Genomic DNA, 19,360 nt, shown 5'->3' with positions numbered 1-19,360 from the left:
TCATAATTTAATGGCTTATCTACATCTACTAAGTATAATAATCTCGAAAACACTTTAGGACATCTTTTCTTCTGTAGGGGCTCTGCAATTTCTGTAATTCTAATTTGGAGTAAACCAAGGGTATGTCATTTTATAGCAATGGCCAAAGAAAAGAAATTGAAGTATCCTTTAAGAAGTTCTTTAGTTAAAGGATCCAACTAGAACTGCTGAGAGAGAGAGAGAGAGAGATGGTGGAAAAATGGGTGGCGATGGTGATATATAAAGCTAGAGAGAGCTTCAGAGCTCATTCATATCCAACTTTTAGTTGAATTGATTTCTTCTATAAAAGAACCAGAGCAGATCTTTCTGCCTCATTTTTGTAAATGTGGAAAATGAGGAGCAGAGAGGGAGCAGGGCTTGAACTACGTCACCCTGAGAAAGTGGTAGAGCCAATACTGCTTGATTGCTTGATGCAAGCAGCATCCCCTTTGCCAATACAGACAGCCACAGAAGCACTAAGAAACATTGCACCCACTCTTCTCTTGGGAGCTTTATCTTCTTGTGCATCCACTTCCTTGACTTACCCCTCATGTTTGGATATGAAAAGATTCACTGTGCAATCTGATTGTACAGTTTGGTGTGCTGTGATTTCTTAGCCCAGGAAATATCAGTTGCTTCCTTAAAACTAAGGCTTGCCATGTTAATAGTAGCTGTGGTATATAAAGTGTCAAATGCATTGCACATATCATCTTCAATAAATTCCTCAGAACTTAACTGTTGTAAGACCTAACAAGAAAAAAAAAAGCATCATTTTCCCATTAACTTGAGTTATCAGGAAGGGTTTCCTATAGGAAGATGGAATGTAGACTGACTTGAAAACAGGAAGAACTCAGACAAGTGAAGAGACTCTAAAAGAAACTCTAGGAAAGAAATCAATGGGAGAAAGCCAAGGAGCTTAGACTCACATCGCCATTATTAAAAATGGAATGAGTTAATGGTCAATTAGCACTCTGTATGTGATGGGAACAGGGGTGGAGAACCATAAGAATGGTTTTACTGGCATAAGAAGTCACACAATTCTTACCCCAAGGCACATGTATAGACAAAATTTAAAACAGCTAAGTCATAACATATAATGAGTGATTAAAGGGATACCATGACACCACAAGTTAAGGAGAGAATATATTTTTCCAGACAGGTTTAAGAAAAACTCCTGGGGATTAGTTTCAGGTTGGCTTGAGAAATGTGAACAATTTCAAACAGGCAGGGAAGGGAAAGCAGAGGAGAGGCACTCCTAGCCAATGGAACAGCATGAGCAAAGAGACAGAGGAGAGAAGACATAGAAAGTGTACGGAAATCAACAAAGCTTGCCTTGAGGTTTGACTTGAAGATCAGATAACTCCAAGCTTAAACTCCTTGGGAGAGACAAAGGAGGAACTTAGGTTTCTATCTCAAATATTTATTAAATATCTACTGTGTGCAGGACATTGTTTTAAAGCCTTGAAAAAAAAACAACAAAATCTCTGTCTTTGAGTTACTATGGAACTTACTTCTTTCCCGTGATATTTTTAAAGTCTCAGTGATGGTTGTATTTTGTTTTATTTACATTTAAGCCAGCATATTTATAAAATAAATATTATTTTATATAATAATATTACTTTATATTATAAAATAAACATTTTATATTATAAATATTATATTATAAAATAAACATTTTATATTATAAATATATTATAAAATAAACATTTTATATTATAAATATATTATAAAATAAACATTTTATATTATAAATATATTATAAAATAAACATTTTATATTATAAATATATTATAAAATAAACATTTTATATTATAAATATATTATAAAATAAACATTTTATATTATAAATATATTATAAAATAAACATTTTATATTATAAATATATTATAAAATAAACATTTTATATTATAAATATATTATAAAATAAACATTTTATATTATAAATATATTATAAAATAAACATTTTATATTATAAATATATTATAAAATAAACATTTTATATTATAAATATTATATTATAAAATAAACATTTTATATTATAAATATTATATTATAAAATAAACATTTTATATTATAAATATTATAAAATAATATTTATTTTATGTTATTTAATATTTTATAATATATTGATATATTTTATAATATTTATATTAGGAAATACTATACTTACATGGTTTAAGAAAAGTAACTAGCAAATAAGAGAAAAGAAAGTAAAAATCTTCACACTTTCCCCACCCAACCACTAATCCCTCTTCACGGAGATAACCACCATTGACAGATTCTTGTGTGTCCTTCCAAAAATCTGTGCATCTACAAATACACAGTACACATTATAATATATAATAAACCCATGGGTCATTATAATAAACCCATAATTTTGCATCTTGCTTTATTTACTTGACAACACACTGTATATCTTAGAGATCCTTCCATGTCAGTACATAGAAGTTCATTTCATTCTTTTGAAGAGTCGCATAGTACGAAGTGTAAATGCTTCATAATTTATCTGTGCATGGTGAGAGACATCAATGTTTTCTCTAGAATTTGTGCCCTCTGTGCGTGTCTGCAAGTATATCTGGGGAATAAATTTTTAGTGATAGGAATGGAATGTGCATTTTCTTTTTTTCTTTTTTTCTTTTTTTCTTTTTTTGGAGACAGTCTCTCTCTGTCGCCCAGGCTGGAGTGCAGTGGCGCGATCTCTGCTCACTGCAAGCTCCGCCTCCCGGGTTCCCGCCATTCTCCTGCCTCAGTCTCCCGAGTAGCTGGAACTACAGGCGCCCGCCACCATGCCTGGCTAATTTTTTTGTATTTTTAGTAGAGACGGGGTTTCACCGTGTTAGCCAGGAGGAATGTGCATTTTCGCTTCAATAAGTGTCAGTCTGTCTCCGAAGAGATTGTACTAGTTTACCCCTGAGGAATTAAAAGTCCTACCAACAGACACCTCTTTACATCAATATGGAAAGAAAAAAATGATTTACTGTTGAGCAAGCACAAGTGTACATGCAAATAGGCAGCCTGCAACAGACTACAAAGTCAGGATGAAATTTCACAAAATTAATCTAGCAAAGCAAAAGAAGAAAAAATAAAACTTCTCTTATCTCCTCAAGAGACAGGGGAATACATAAAGAGATAGACAATGAGATAGACTCCTAGGTTAACACCACAGGTAGGTGTTTACGTTTCAAAAAGGCTCTGAAGCCCTCAACCTTTGAGACGTCTTTGTTTTGTAAACCAGGAGACTGGGCTTCTCTAGCCCCAGGGGAGAATGTAAAGGGTTACATTCCAAAAGGTTAGAGTATAGGGTTCACAATCGGTAGGCTTTCAAGAAAGAAGCTGCCTCTTTTCCCTTTATAAGCAAAAAAAATTCTTTTTTTAAAATAATAATAATAATACTCTTTTTAAATTATCTCCACACCAACAGTGGAGCTGAGCACCTGTTTAAGGGTAGTAATTATTGGTGGTGGTGATGGTGGTGTGGTATTTTGGGTTTATTTTTAAGCTCAGATACAAAATAGAAGTGTAGGGTAAACACACCTGATATAGCAATAACTGAAGCATACCCTTAGAATAACCACATATGGCAGACATGTCTGAATCGGTGTTCCAAGCTAGAGAGTCCAAGAGTGGTCAACCTGGAGACTCATTCCTTGTCTGTGAGGAACATCTGAGCCCCCAGCCCATCCCGTGGAACATGGGCCATACAGGAGATTGAGGCCTGAGTTTTTGGTTACATGAAGGCTGCCAGGTGGAGGCCATTAAGGGGAGGCTGTTAAGTGAGCATGCTATAGAAACTGCATGCTATTTGCAAGTGGTTGTGGTTTTCCTGCCCAGCCCACCACCACTGGACTGTATATAAGGTGAATATGTTGTCCGGCCTGCTGCCATGAGATCATTTCTGTCCGTAAAGCAGTTTTCCTGTTCAGCTCACTGCCACTGGACTCTCTCCCCTGTATGTAAGCCCCCAATAAAACCCCACATCTTGTTTGCTGACTCTACACCTCTTCTTTAGCCTCTTGAACATGGTGCCTTCCATGTTGAGGCTAATAGGAGTTCGGCACAAGAAGAAGTTATTTGGAATGCCCCATGACACTTCCCACTACCCAAGGTACTCCCTCCACCTGACATTCATTCCATTTAGCAATCCAGAAAAATCCACTGTAAATCTTCCCAGGAGCGAGCCCTGTGTGAGGTTATGTGGGGAGGTCCCAAGTGGAAGGGGCAAGACCCTGTCTTCTGGGAACTCTGTTAAATTGAGCAGATGAAGCCCAAACACCAAGTTCTTGGGTTCCGGGCAGAATGGCACAGAATGCCACAGAGCAAAGGAGAAGTCATTTCTGCTTGGGATGAAGGAGGAGTTTGTAGAAGAGCTAGAACAAAAGCCAGGCTTCCAAGAATTACAACAGTCATGGCTTATTCCCAAAGTCTTATTTTGAAAATGTTCAAACCTACAGAAAAGTGGAATGGCAAATGCTAATATAACCTTGGCACCTAGACTGCTGTGTCAATATCTTGCTGTATTTTTGCTCTCTCTATATAAGGATATGAAAGTAAGCTGTAGGCAGCATGACCTTTCACTCACATGTACTTCAGTACCCATCTCTTAACTAACTGCAATGCCATTATCATAGCCAAGAGAGTTAATATTAATTCAATAATATCATCTAATAATAATATATGGTCCATATTTTAATTTCTTTACTTGTTCAAAAATGTCTTATAGGTATGGCTGTTGTGTTTTTGTTTGTTTGAACCAATCTAGGGTCACATACTGTGTTATGATAATATCTGTTTTAATCTAGAACTTTGCTTTTTAAAGTGTGGTCCTGGGCCTTGTTAGAAATTCAAAATCTCAGGGCTCACCCCAGATCTCCTGAATCCGAATCTGCATTTTAACAAGCTCCCCAGGTGATCTGTATGCACATTAACGTTTGAGAAGCACCAAGCTAAAATCTCCTTTGCCCTTTGGTGTTTGTTTTAAATAACATTGACCTTTTTTTAAAGGGTCCAGGCCAATTCTGTTGTAGAAATCCATTCATAGCCTGGATTTGTCTTAGTATTAACTCACGGTTATACTCAGATGAAACATTTTTGGTAAGAATAGTATATAGGTAATTCTATATACGTCTTATTGTAGCAAAGCTAGAGACATATGTCAGGTTGTCCCTTTTTTTTTGACTATAGGTTTAGTCACTTGATTAAAGCGGTGACCACCAACTATCGCCTTTGTAAAACATTTTTTCTTTCTCATTAACAAGTACTCTGGCCAGGAGCAGTGGCTCATGCCTGTAATCCCAACACTTTGGGAGGCAAAGGCGGGTGGATCACTTGAGGCCAGGATTTCAAGACCAGCCTGGCCAACATGGTGAAATCCTGTCTCTACAAAGAATACTAAAATTAGCCGGATGTGGTGGCACACACCTGTAGTCCCAGCTACTGGGGAGGCTGAGGCAGGAGAATCTCTTGAACCCAGGAGGCCAAGGTTGCAGTGAACAGAGATGGCACCACTGCACTCCAGCCTGAGTGACAGAGTGAGATTTCATCTCAAAAAAGAAAGAAAGAAAAAGAAAGAAAAGTAATCTATGTATGGGATAATACTCTGAAGACATAAATACCCTTCACTTGGTGGTTTTGCCATTTCTTAATGATCCTTGTCTGAATCAGCTAATGCACTGAGGGTTGAAAAAGAGGAAATGCCTAAGTCTGTCACTCCTTCCAAATTTATTAGCTGTCATTCTTCCGTAGAGAAGAGCTCCCCATTGGAAAGATGGTGGCAGGAGGAGGAGGAGCAGGATATTCCAGGTGAGGCAAAAGAGAAAGCAGTGGCACAGCCCATAGGAAGGCAAGCCCAGGTGTGAGGAGAGGAATGGTAGGGCCAGAAGTCAGTCCAGATTGTACAGAGGAGAAGAAACGGAACTAGATGACAAAAAGATTTGATAGAAGAGACTGAGAGGACAGGGTGTCACTGCCATCTTCAAACTAGAAAGATTTCCTAAGCCCATATCTGAGCCCAAATCTATACTCAGCCTCCTACAGCCATCTCTCAAGACCTCAGGTGTTCTGATTGCCTACTGAGTAGTGTATTTAAGACTTTGCTACTCAAGGTGTGGTCCATGGCCTGGCAACATTGGCATCACCTGGACGCTCATCAAAAATGCAAAACCTAAGGGCCCCTCCCTACTGAGTCAGAATCTGCTTTTACCAAAATCCCCAGATGCTGGTCAGTCTTTTAAAGTGGGAGAAGCACTGCTTTAAGCCACTGTGGTCCACTTCTCACTTTGGCAGACCATGTGCTCCCAGTAAAAATAGTCTTCCCCTGAGGATTTTCTATGACTTCTATTCACTTTTCCATGAAATTTCAGGAGATTTTTCTGCTCAGCTTTATCCTGCCCTCATCTAGAGAGGCAATGTAGCAGGACATTGAAGAGCAGTGCCTTCAAAGTCAAACACCTAAGTTTGAATCCCTTCTGTGCTATTCGCCATCTGTGGGACCTTCTATAAACATTATCACATTACGAAATCACTTCTCTAAGTCTTGATGAATCCGTAACTCTTGGGGTCAAGTTAAAGGCCAAATGAAACAGTGCATGTAGAGTAACCCTCATTAAGTGCCCAATGAATTAGCTTGAAAATAAGAGGTATCCTTGGCAAAAGTCTCTTTGGGCCATGAGCCAGAGCCCACCTTACAAGACTATGTGAGGGCAACAAGGAAAGGAATGTGGACTTCCCCTGGCATATTCCAAACAGATCTGCCTTTGATCATTTTTGGTCCACGAGAGCATTTTGTGTCCAAAGCAAATTCAGGAGCTGATTGCATCTGCTGATCATTCCTCTGTGAAAAGAAACAAGCCTTTCAAGGTATTGAGGCAAATTAAGCACATCATTAACACCAAGGCAGTGCTCAAAATAGCTATGCTTTTCAAATACTTGCTAACACTTTATAATATCTTATGATGTCCACAATAACCCAGTGGAAAGATGGATTATTAGCCATCTAACCACTGATTAAAGGAGAAGAAAACACTCCAAGGCAAGGAAGATGGTTGGGATGGGGTCATTTTACCTGGAGACAAACAGGTTAAACATGAGCATTCCTCCCTCCATACATGAAAATAACTTTATTACTGTTGGGAATATTCATCAGACATCTACAGAGGCCAAAAACAGAGGAAGTACACTTAAGGAAGTATAACTCGTTGATAACCATGGAGACAAAGTTTCCTGAGCTACTCAGTGGAGCTGAGAATGAAAACCTGGGAGAGTCCATTTGTTTGTGCCTGCGTTCAGCCTAGGCACTACCTTACACAAAGCCAAGTCACTGAGCAAGATAGTTCACATTTCCTGAGCTAGGACCCAGATCCCCAGACAAGATTAGGGAGAGAATTCTAGGACTGGGGGACATCTTGCCAAAGAGGAGTTGGTGAACAACACTTAGTATAATACCTGTTTATGAACAGTCTTCACTGAATTTCAACAGCCATCGTCTCCTTAGACATTGCTTCTCCACCTCCAAATGCAGGGACTGCTTATGGGAGAGGGGAGGAGGGAGGAATGAGCTCTTCCACCCTTTGTTTCTGGAAACAGCATCTCTCCTAGGGCAGTGGAAAGTACACCAGAGAATTTCAGTCCAAGATCTGCCTCTGACTCATGAGTGCCTTGGTTTCCTCCTCCAAAAAATTAGTTTGATGGACTGAAAGATGTCTCAATCTCCCTCTGGCTTTGATTGTCTAATCTTGACTACCATGGGTAGCTAGGAGAAGCTGTAAAGACCTCATCCCAAGAGCTCTTCAAAATAGGAATAGTCACGCTTCTGTCATGGATTTCCTGGGCCCTGGGTGAAGGTTTAAACGACAGGTTTCTTTCCTGTTTGAGATGCTCTGCTTTTGACATCCCGTGTCTGAAATTAGGAAACCAGAAAGCATTCAAGTGACAGAGAGAAAAGAGGATTTCCTTGACCCCCATATAAATTAGGTCCTCCTCTCTGATATTACTTCTCACAGCTGTGCTATTCAAAGTGTGTTCTGTGGGCCAGGAATATCAGTATTACTTGAAAGCTGCCAGAAATACAGAATGTTGGCCAGGTGCGGTGGCTCACACTTGTAATCCCAGCACTTTGGGAGGCCCAGGCGGGCAGATCACAAGAGGTCAGGAGTTCAAGAGCAGCCTGGTCAACATGGCGAAATCCCGTCTCTACCAAAAATACAAAAATTAGCCGGGGGTGGTGGTGGGCCCCTGTAGTACCAGCTACTGGGGAGGCTGAGGTAGGGGAATTGCTCGAACCCAGGAGATGGAGGCTACAGTGAGCCGAGATTGTGCCACTGCACTCCAGCCTGGGTGACAGAGTGAGGCTCCATCTCAAAAAGAAAAAAATGCAGAACATGAAACTCCCCCCAAATCTGCAGAATCAGAATTTGCATTTTAACGAGACTCCCAGGTGATTCATATGCACATTGAAGTTCTAACGGCGCTACCTTAAAGCACTATGATTCTTTTCCTCCATAGCTCTTGCCACAACCTGCAATTCTAATTACACATTTATTTATATTTTTTAAATGGCTGCATTAATGACTAAAGCATAAAATCCATAGGATGTCTTTTAATGACTAATGTAGTTCCTACCACAGACCAGGTGCTCATTCAAGGTGTGCTGTATGAATGATTCTCTAGGACTTCCTGAACTGCTAGCAGCCTCTGCAATGATGGCTCTACCAGGTTTGCTATTCTAGCCTCTCTCACTGTCCCTATATATGTCCCTGGGCAGCTTGATGAATTTGATGATTGTGGTAAGACATTTCAATGCAGATATTTTTCTTAGTGCATTTGCACATCATGCTAATCAATGGTCACACTTGGCAGTAAGTTGTAAGTTGTTTATTAAATTTTAAAATGTTGTGTGTTGTCTCACAAGGGCAACATAAAGGGGAATTTTGTGATATCAAGTTTTCCTGCAAACTGCGTGCATAACTGAAAGACTACAAAAACTTAGCTTTGTTAGGTTAAAAGCTTTCAACTAAGGCAACAAAGTCGTAGACTATTACAGTAGGAAGGGCCTTCCAGGACAAGTTTGCCTCTCTTCCCCTGAGAAGGTAGGGCCCAAATGTTTAAGCTGACTTCCCCCATCTCCAGATTGGTGCTGTGCCAGGGCTTTGCCTTCAGGAGACCTCCTTGACTCACTACCATCCTCTTGCACTAGAGAAGAGATCCATTCATAAGAAAACAAGCTTTCAGCGGAAGGCAAAGGACAGAGCTCCCAGGGAAATGTTACAATAATAGGGGAACTCCAGATGGTCCTAGTGTTCATACAGAACACTAAGAAAATAAGCTGTGGGCGGCTGCTAATTTCTTGCTTTGGTTAGGAAGTTGGTTTTTTCGCATACACATGCTCACACCTCTCTAGGTCTTTACTAATATTTTAATTCAATGCAATACAGGAGATTCCAACCTGGGCAGGTCAAAAGATGAATAAAATACTTCATTCCTTATTGGCAGAATATTGTATAGGTGTCTCCATGGCTGGAGAGAAAGGGGAGGGACAATCAGGGTGTGAAACTTAGTGTCTGAAGAATTTATGAGGGGAAAAGAACTGTGCCTCTCTGCTTCTGTTAACTCCTTGTTGAGAGTCCTTGAACTAGAACCTCCCTTTAGTCACCTTCAATCCCCAGCCCAGGATTCCCTCCTTCAAAAGACAGTCTGTTTCTATCAACCTCTTATTTGTGTAAATATTTATGTATATATTTGTTACGGAATAAATAATATATAATACTATGCAAATGTTTAAATATATAATATGCATTTGTATGTATATTACATGTGTATACATATTTGTATATTTAAATATAAACTTGTAATAAATCCATAAGGGTGGGGACCCAATTTAATTATGTATGGTGTCCTCACAATGCTTGGCATATAAACACACAATTAATTCAGAATTTCCAACCACAGGAGAGATAGAGATGTACCTTCCCAGGTATGTTTACAACATACGTTCACAGATGAATCAAACATGGAAAAAGAAAACCACATATACTTTTATAATATACTTGATTATTCTCATGTTGACCAAAAGGAAAAAAAAAGGAAAAAAACACCCAAACATGTGGAAGGGGGAAAAGCACCAGATTGGGAGTTGAGTCCTGGCTCTAGACGAGTGCGATAGCTCACACCTGTAATCCCAGCACTTTGGGAGGCTGAGGTGGGTGGATCACAAGGTCAGGAGTTCGAGACCAACCTGGCCAATATGGTGAAACCCTGTGTCTACTAAAAATACAAAACTTAGCTGGGTGTGGTGGTGGGTGCCTGTAGTCCCAGCTACTCTGGAGACTGAGGCAGGAGAATCACCTGAACCGGGAGGCGGAGGTTGCACTGAGCCAAGATAGTGCCACTGCACTCCAGCCTGGCAACAGAGCAAGACTCCTTTTTTTAATTAGCTGAGTGTAGTGGTATGCACCTGTACTCCCAGCTACTCAGGAAGCTGAGGCAAGAGGATCGCTTGAACTCAGGAGGATGAAGATGCAGTGACCCATGATCATACCACTGCACTCCAGCATGGGTGACAGAGTAAAACTTTGTCTAAAAAAAAAAAAAAAGTCCCAGCTCTGGTCCCTGATCTTCTATAAATTAACTATGTGGCCCTAGGCAAGTCATTTTATCTCACTCAACCCCGTGTCTCTTGCCTGTGGAACGGGGACAGTAATCCTCATCTTGCATTTCTAATAGATTGTCAAACAAATGGATAGAAAGCCCATTGGAAACTACATCGGTGAATTAATTTTTAAAATTCAAGAGGCAGGTGGAGGATGAATTGTAAATTGCACAGTACTTTAAGGACAACAAAATGAAAAAGAAAAAAAAAAGTTGTTTCAACTGAATGTCACACCTCATGCTGCTTTTTTCTTTCTTCTCTTCCAGGACTCCATTCCCAACTCACCTGACAACGTCCCCCTCAAAGGAGGTAAGATCTTGGAATTAGGTGTAAATGTGTAGTAAGTCATCTAGATAAATGCCATAAAGTGTGAAACCTGATTATCAACCAGAAACAACACTATGACATGACCCAACAGTAAAGTGGGTTGGGGTGGAGGCAAGGGCTGTTCAGGACTGAGCTGATGCACCTGAATTCATCTTAGCAGCTCCTGAACTCAACCCCACAAGTCTCCCACCAGCTCTTGACACTCCCACTAATGAAAATTCTACCTCTGGCATAGGCAGGACTACAAGGCAGTGTTGTGTTAAATGCTTGAAACCTGAAATCAGATAAATGGGGGAATGAATCTTGGCTTGACTTCCCATCGAGGAGCCTCAACTCCTCATCTGTTAAATGGAAATAATAATAATACTCACCTCATCAAGGTATTGGAGAAGCCATTCAGATCTCATCTGTAAATTGCTTGGCATGGCAACCAGCACATAGTAATCATTAAATAACTAGTAATAGCTAAAATGCATAATGAAGTCAAGGACTTGCGAAAACAGACTTCCTCCTCACGCCTATATTTCCAATCATTGAAGTCACTAATTAACACGTCGTCTCTACTAGCCTCAGAGAGATGATATGCCGAGTTCAGTTAACATCGATGATGAGAAATTTTCAGATGACCTGATTAATGTTTTTATTGCTCAGAGAAGGAAAAGGAAGACCCAGACAGGGAAAGTGAAGTATCTTGTCCAAGGTCATACAAAGCCAAGCCTAGAACCCAGAAAGATGTCCTCATCTCTAATACAGTGTCTTTTCTGCCCAAGAACACCAACTCCCATCTCAGTCCTGTAACCTTTAGAACCTAGATGGCAAACACAGCTGGATAGCCAGAAAGCTCAGAGCAAAAAAGTAAGGAAGTGAGTTAATGTAGGCACCAGGCTAGGGGCACAAGAGTGTCCTTGAGACCAGAGGACACAGATGACTGGACACAGCTCCTCACACTCACAGCATCACACTTGGAGTGTCCTTCAAGTTTCCCTTGGCCATGCCTTTCCTGTGGTTTATCACCCAGAGACTTCAAAAATAGGGGCAAAAGTCTCCAAAAGACAGGGATTCTGGATCTTTCAAGGCAGACTAATAATCACAGCCTTGTCAACAATATCTCATTTTGGCTGGAATTACTTAGCATGTGACCTCAGTTCCTACCATGTCTATGTAAACAGTCACATTAATATTAAAAGGAGCATGGTAGAATGCAGGGGTAAGCAAACTATTTCTACGAAGGGCCAGATAGTAAACGTTTAGGCTTTGGGGGCCACTATGTCTCTGTTGCAATTAGTCAGCTCTGCTGTTGTAGTGCTGAGCCAGGCTGACAACACGCAAATAAGTAACCAAGGTTGCATTTCCATAAAACGTTATTTATCAAATGAGGTTGTGGGCTGGATTTGGCTTATGAATTGGAGGAGTCACTGCAGGCTTTGGAGACAGATGTTTCAGTTAAACATGTAATGCACGTTCATACGGAGCTTTGGAAAAACCAAAAGGCTCTGAGTGAATATAACTTGCCCCTCCCCACTCCCACTGTTCCACCACGACCTCCACCCAGACTTTCCAAGGAAGATGGAAACTTTTCATTTTTTGACAGGGAGAAGGGATTTTTAACATGAACACGGTCTCAGTGATGAGGATAGTTTTGATTAGGTAATAAGACCTTAGCCATTCTGGATCTCAGTTTCCTCGCCTAAAGAACACTTCAATGCAAAGTCGCCAAGCATAGGGGCTCTAACTAGTATTCTGGTACCATAATAAAGTTGATAAAGTTTTCATCAGTCCAAAGTGAAGTACAAAAAATAAGGACACTGTAGCCCCCTTTTCACAGGGCCAACTATATCTAATGTAAGAGGCACTCTTCCTCTGAGACGGTCCTTCATTTTTGTGTGTCAAAATGTCCTTTTTTTACAACATGAAGTTGATATAGACAGGAGTTAAGTTGGCTTGTTTTTTGCCACAGTTATTTTGTTTTGATTTAATCATCACAATAGGCAAAATAAAAAGCTGTCCACTTCATATTGGTCTCTGAATTTTCATTCTGGGGAGAAATTTCCTGGGTCTATAAAGTCCAAACTTTTCAGAACCATGGATGAAATCACTTATCATATTTCTTCTTATCTGGACCGTGAATGGGAATATCAGAACACAAAGTAATCAAAACCAACCTCAGTTTACAATTCAATGTTTCCACAACCAGATTTTTTTAAATGCTAGTAATATTCGGTTGGTGTAAAAGACATTGCAGCTTTTGCCATTATGTTCAATGGCAAAAACCATGATTACTTTTGCACCAACTCAATAATCCCCACTGGGACTGTGAAACTTTTGTTAAAGACCTTCCCATACCTCCTTTGGGTTCATTCTCACCTCAACCCTGTGAGCAAGCCACAGCAACATGGGGAATAGTCTTCCCATTTTGCAGATGAGGAGCTGAGGCCTAAAGAAGCCAGGTGATTTGCCCAAGGTCATGCAAGGAGTTAATGGCCAAGTGAGAATCCGGGGCTCCTCCCTCTTCTCCCTGCATGACCGGCTTCCACCATGAGATGCCAGTGACCTGCTGGAGGCAGTACCTGACTTTCTCTTGCTTTCAATGCAAGTCAACATCCCCTTAATTCAGCAATCTGCAGAGACACTGTAGTAGGGTGAGGTAGAAAAAATATTCCTGGGCTCCAGAACTGACCACATCAACAAGTCTTTTCTCCTCTCTGAGCCTCATCTGTAATATAACAGCAATGTACTAAATGCCCTGGAGGAGTCTCTCCAGCTTTGACCCTTTATGAGACTATAATTCTTTTGTACAATATGTAAAAATAGAAGAAAAAAACCTAACAAAAATCTCAAGGAAATCTGAAGTCACAGCTTCCTTCCCCAACGAACCCAGCTTAAACAGGCACAGAAGCAGTAAATTGTCCCTTTTGAAAAAAGCCATTGCAAGACATTCCAGGCAGAGGGGAACCATTTTCAGGTACTCTTGGGAGGAAGCTTCAGGGGCAGCATGTGGTTTGTCACTAGAAAGGAAAAGGGCAGAAGCCAGACACCTTCTAGGGAGCCGTTTGTCACTGGCTGTTGAAAATCTTCCACCATCAGCAGAAAATCAGCAGTGGCTCAGAGCCTGGGATATAGAGCTATGTGCACATGCTACAGAAAAAACACAGGATACACTTCGCTACAGAGGAAACACCGAAAATCAAACCCCTTTGGGTAATGAAAGGATTTCTGAGTCCTATTCCTGGCCAGGATAGCCCCCAGCCAACTGACACCTCACAGGCAGTAAGCCAGGAAGAGCGCCTGGGAGGAGAACCTTTCCCCCACACCCTTCTCCCTTCTGGGTTTTAGTTTTCTCACCCAGAAGACAGAGTTAATAATGATTTTTGCATGAAGCCACCATGAGGATGAAATGGGACAGCAAATGTGACCCTCATCTGATACCTGGTTGAACCTATGTCCTTTGGGCATAGGATCCACTGTTCTTTCATATCCAGATAAAATGTTCCCATCTCACTTCACAAATGGCATGGAACCAAGGAGAATGGTGTAAAGAGAGTGAAGCTCATCCTTCTCCTCATCACTCTTTGTTTCACTTTTCTGCTTCCACCAAATTTTGAATCTCATGTCTGCACATGGTTTCTGGCTTATTTGCCCAAATCAGAGAAGACAGCCACTTTTGCCTTGATTTCCAAGTTTGAATAGTAACCCACATTTATGAATAGCGACATCTACAGAAGGATTTGGGGTATGCAGAGAAGCTGGTAGGGCAGTGTAGCACATCCCAGTGCAGCCCAGCAGATGACACAGAATTGAATATTAGGTCCCTCTGTTCTTGCAAGGCCTCGGCTATTCCAGCCACTGGGAATTTCTCAAGGGACAGCTATCCTCCCTGGGGTTCAGCCCTCTGACACCTGAACTGACTCACTCTCCTTCCTGTCTGTTTTAATGTCCTTCTCCCATTTCCCCTCCACTTTCCACTTCCCTCATAAACTCTGCAGAAATTCAAATTGTTCTGACTTTGATTTGCAGAATGATTCTGGTCCTTTGGTCTCACCTCTGGGCCTTCTCAATATACCCTGGCCCTTGTTATAACAAATCACCCCACCAAATGATAGCTCTTACCTGCACTAGAAGAATTCTGTAGACAGTGTTCTTTCTTGTACTCCCTCATTGCATCCGTATGAGGCCACGGCAGAGTGAGAATAATGAACGTTGACAGGCATCACTATGTGCCAAGAATTGGCTGAGTACTTAGTAATTCACTCATGCAGTTCTCACAATAAGCCCCCAGGAATCATAATTAGCCCCATTTTATAGGTAAGGAAACTGGAGCACAGACAGGCTCGTTGCCTTGCCTAAAATTTCAGAGCTGGTTAGGAGGGGTGAGACCTCAAATCCAGCGTATCCACCTTGCAGCCCTTGTGCTTAGCTGGGATTGTATTGTAGACCATCTGGGAAAACTCAGTACTGCAAATCCTTCCAGTGCCCCTACCTGCTGGCCAAGTCTACATATCCCCTTCCAGGGCTCTATCAGCTCTATCACTTCTTCGGCACCTGCGGCCCCCAGCTCTTGGCTTTCATGTCTCAGAAGTGCACTCTCTGTTACCAAGCTCAGGGTCACAGAGGGCCACATGCATGGGTTTGAATGAGGTGAAGTGCTGAGGGGAAACATGGTCCATGGCGAGGGTTCTAGAGGCTGAATTTCAGCTCTGGCTTTGCAGCTGAAGGGTCATGTGCCTTGGGACAATTCCTTCCCCACTGCCTACCAGTTAAGACAGATTTGTCTTTCCTACAAATGTAATGTAGCCTCCAGCACCCAAAGGTTCCTGGAGGCCCTAAGGAAGTTGGAACAGTGGATAGACCTCATGTGGGTCCTGACAACTCCACCCTCGCCTGAATTCAGTCTCCAGCCGAAGCTGGGGTATGAAATGCAGAGGACTGGCCAGGAATTTGGAATGCTGACATTCAAGTCTTGGGACTTGAAGCAATTCACTTTCCCTCTCAGGGCCTTGGGTTTCCTGTTTTCTAAAATATCAGAAGCGAGGGGAACAAGCCAGATGTCCTAACCCTGAGATGGATTTTGCTTTGATTATAGCGTTCTATGAATCAAACAAATATCTTAGGATTCTTTGACCACTTTAACATTCTAACATTTGCAATTTTATAAGGCGTGGCAGCTACCCTCCTTGCCCCTCCACTTGCTAAAAAGAAAATGGCATTAAAGAAGACGAAGTGAGGTTGGCTCTCTAATTTTACCAAATGAACCCACCCCAAAGAAACAATAAAAGCTGCACCTTGAAGGCAGTGACATTAAGCCAAGACTAGATTCTCACTAAGACCCAACTATCCCTCATGTCCCATGGTCACAATCAGATGACAGCAGCCCTAGCGGAACACCCCACTGGAAGCAGTCAAGAGGCAACGTGCACTTTGGGAGGCCGAGGCGGGTGGATCACAAGGTCAAGAGATCGAGACCATTCTGGCCAACATGGTGAAACCCCGTCTTCAAAAAAAAAATACAAAAATTAGCTGGGCATGGTGGCACACGCCTGTAGTCCCAGCTACTCAAGAGGCTGAGGCAGGAGAATCGCTTGAACCCCAGAGGCGGAGATTGCAGTGAGCCAAGATCGCACTACTGCACTCCAGCCTGGCAACAGAGTGAGGGAGGGTAAGGGAGAGAAAGCAGGCCCATTCCTTGAAATTGTTTTGTTATGTATTTCATTCAAACTATCTAGACACAACGTGTGTTGGCTTAAGTTTCTACATTTCAAGCAGCACAAACCATGGACTAGGGCACAGGACTCAACCACTGTTTGGTATAGTTTGGGTGGTAGACACCAGGCTCATTTTTATGCATTATCTCATTTAATCCTCCCTACAACTCTCCATGATAGTTATTTTATTATTCTCACTTTTAAGAAGAAAAAAGGACAATTCAAAGAGGCTGCATGATTTTTGCAAAGCCACACAGCTAGTAATGGTAGAGGTGGAATTTGAACATAAGTCTGTCTAACTTTCTAAAATTGATTTGAACCCAAAACGAACTTTCTAAAATTGCTGCCATACTTTCGCATTTTGAACAGGTAGGGAGTGGTTTTTTTTTAAGGTTATTAAAATGTTAGCAGATTTTACCCTATGTCTCCAGACTCACCTTTCCTTTTAAATTATAGGCTTTAAAGATGCTTCTTACTTACCCACAGTAATGTCAATTCAACCTGTGTTTAGTATAAATGAATTCCAAGGAAATGCCCATAGTGTCAGACAGGTTTACTAACTGTTGCAGATACACTGCAACAAGTCAGGACTGAAAAGACCTTAATATCCCAAGGAAAGTAGGTGGGGCAGGGGGCGGGGGGAGGCAGGATTTAAATTATTTAAATGAATTCCAACTTGACCTTAATTTATAGTTACTGATCACTTCCTATGTGCTCAGTCAGCACTAAGTGTGTTCATATGGGCATTCTCCAAATCCTTTTGGAAATCAGGGTCACCTAGTGGTCATTTGTTTAACAAATGATTCATCCTGCAGTTTATCTCTCTATTACTAGTTGGCTTAGTGATATCAAGGAATTGGTCAAAAGCCTCAATTACTTTTGCACCAACCTAATAGTTGAAATGACCCTTGCTCAGGTTAAGGACTCATTTTGAATCCAAATTTTATCCAGAGGGGAGAGACTGTCCTCTAGGTGTCACTGTTGGGACTCTCCTGGATATTCTCCCTGAAGCCTGGAATGAAGAAGCCAGGGCACGGCAGATGCAGAGTCATTAGGATAATCCCTTTCCTTCTTGGAAGGATTAAAACATTTTTCAACAAATGTAAAGAGGATTCGGCACACATTCCTGGAAGCATCAGATAGCCTTAAACACTTAGGTACTTAATTAAGAAGCTCCCGTCCATCAAATAATGTCATGCGCTTCATTTTAATGAGCATTTCATCTGCCAATTCACTCTGCTAAGTGGCATTGCTAAACTGTGCCACTATAACAACAAAGAAAAGAGGAGTAAGGCAGAAAGAATCTACTTTACTGAGTGTCTCCTCTAGCCACAGGCCGCACTGATCACTTGACATCCACGGTCTCATTGCATCTTCATGACATCCATACATTTAGGTTGATTGTTTTAATTCTCACTTAATGGATGTGGCAGCTGAGGCTCAGTAAGGGGAAATGACAGATCCAGAGCTAAAAGCTCTGACCAGAATTCAGGTGCTCTTTTTGCGATGCATCTTGTCTTCCTTGTTCTTATATCAAAGGTGCTGTACATCTGGAAGGTACATGGCACTCAAACCACATACCATCTGGCCGGGATAGTTGGCTTGGTTTGTTTTGCCATGGTAGAGCTGCCTTGAGCATATTTGCATCTTTATGTGCCCATGACTTGTAACTTGGCAGTGTTCAGCACATGGGCCTGAAGTCATCTGCTGGCATTCTCCCACAAGATGGAACCCAGGAGCTCATTAGTGCTTGTTTTCCCAGCACCTCCAGCTGTCTTGTCAGTTTTCAGTTCCAGTGTCTGTAGTGGCTGCAAACCCACTTCTTCCTGCATTTAACCCTTCCTATTCCACAGGAATACTGAAAGTCAGAGAAGAGCCCTGGATTAGGAGTCAGAAGCCCTGTGTTCTGAACCCAGCTCCACCATTCACCTACTGTGGGGTCTTGGGCCAGACCCTAGTCTCTCTGGGTAGTCTCGCCACTCCTAAAACTGGGATCTCTGTTAGCATGGCATTTAATGACCCTTTCTGTCCAACACTGTGAAATCTCAAGGTGAAAGCTAGTCTTAAGGTTTCCATAATCTTGACCTTCTAGAATATGCTCCTTTCACCACCTCGAGCAACCTCTCTTTCTATCTCTCTCCTCTGTGTGAAACTGACCAGGAGGGTTTTGTTGGCACATCTTTCTCTTCAGCCTCTCAAACAAAACCACAGAAAGTCCCATGATCCTTCTAGAAGAGGCTAAAGCTTGGAAAGATGATTTACAAAGCTGATGCATCTGAAGGCTTTGGTCCTCAGGGAAGTTCAGGCAGTGCTAGCGTTGTCTGAAAGATAGACTGCCCTACAGAAAGAGTAAGGAGCCCTGGTCTCTGGTCTTGTCTCTCTCACTAACTCTCTGGATGACCTAGGACCAGCCTGCCATAGGGGCAACATTGAGGAGCACATGAGTTATGTGTTCACCAAGCCTGAACCAGGCCATCTCAGGGAACTTTCATTTCTCCAAACTATGCAAATCCTTACAGAACCAGACTATTCATAACTTAGATTGTCCTCAGAGCTAAAATGTTCTGTTCTACTACTGCAGGTGTCTGAAAACCTGAATGTGTGAAGACACAGTCTCCTACCTTGGGTAATGCAACATGCCCATAAAGATAGACAGGTGCAGCTGGGACTGACT

The 19,360-nt window shown here is 41.5% G+C and overlaps 1 protein-coding gene and 1 long non-coding RNA gene across 3 annotated transcripts in view; one reads left to right on the top strand and one right to left on the bottom strand.

The window, feature by feature from the left end:
• LOC129524563 (uncharacterized) overlaps positions 1-19,360 on the bottom strand; it is a 332,901-nt gene that overhangs the window by 82,194 nt on the left and 231,347 nt on the right. The window lies entirely within an intron of this gene.
• The window catches only part of TNFSF8 (TNF superfamily member 8), a 37,619-nt gene that overhangs the window by 1,875 nt on the left and 16,384 nt on the right, over positions 1-19,360 (top strand). For both annotated transcript variants that reach the window (XM_031014658.3, XM_031014657.3), the window contains exon 2: positions 10,927-10,969. In XM_031014658.3, the coding sequence (XP_030870518.3) occupies positions 10,927-10,969 (43 nt within the window). The remainder of the gene's footprint in view (positions 1-10,926; positions 10,970-19,360) is intronic.

This window comes from Gorilla gorilla, chromosome 13, assembly GCF_029281585.2.
Source record: "Gorilla gorilla gorilla isolate KB3781 chromosome 13, NHGRI_mGorGor1-v2.1_pri, whole genome shotgun sequence".
Classification (NCBI taxonomy): domain Eukaryota; kingdom Metazoa; phylum Chordata; class Mammalia; order Primates; family Hominidae; genus Gorilla; species Gorilla gorilla.
The sequence above is the reverse complement of the archived record's forward strand: the minus strand, read 5'-3'. Positions and strand labels throughout refer to the sequence as shown.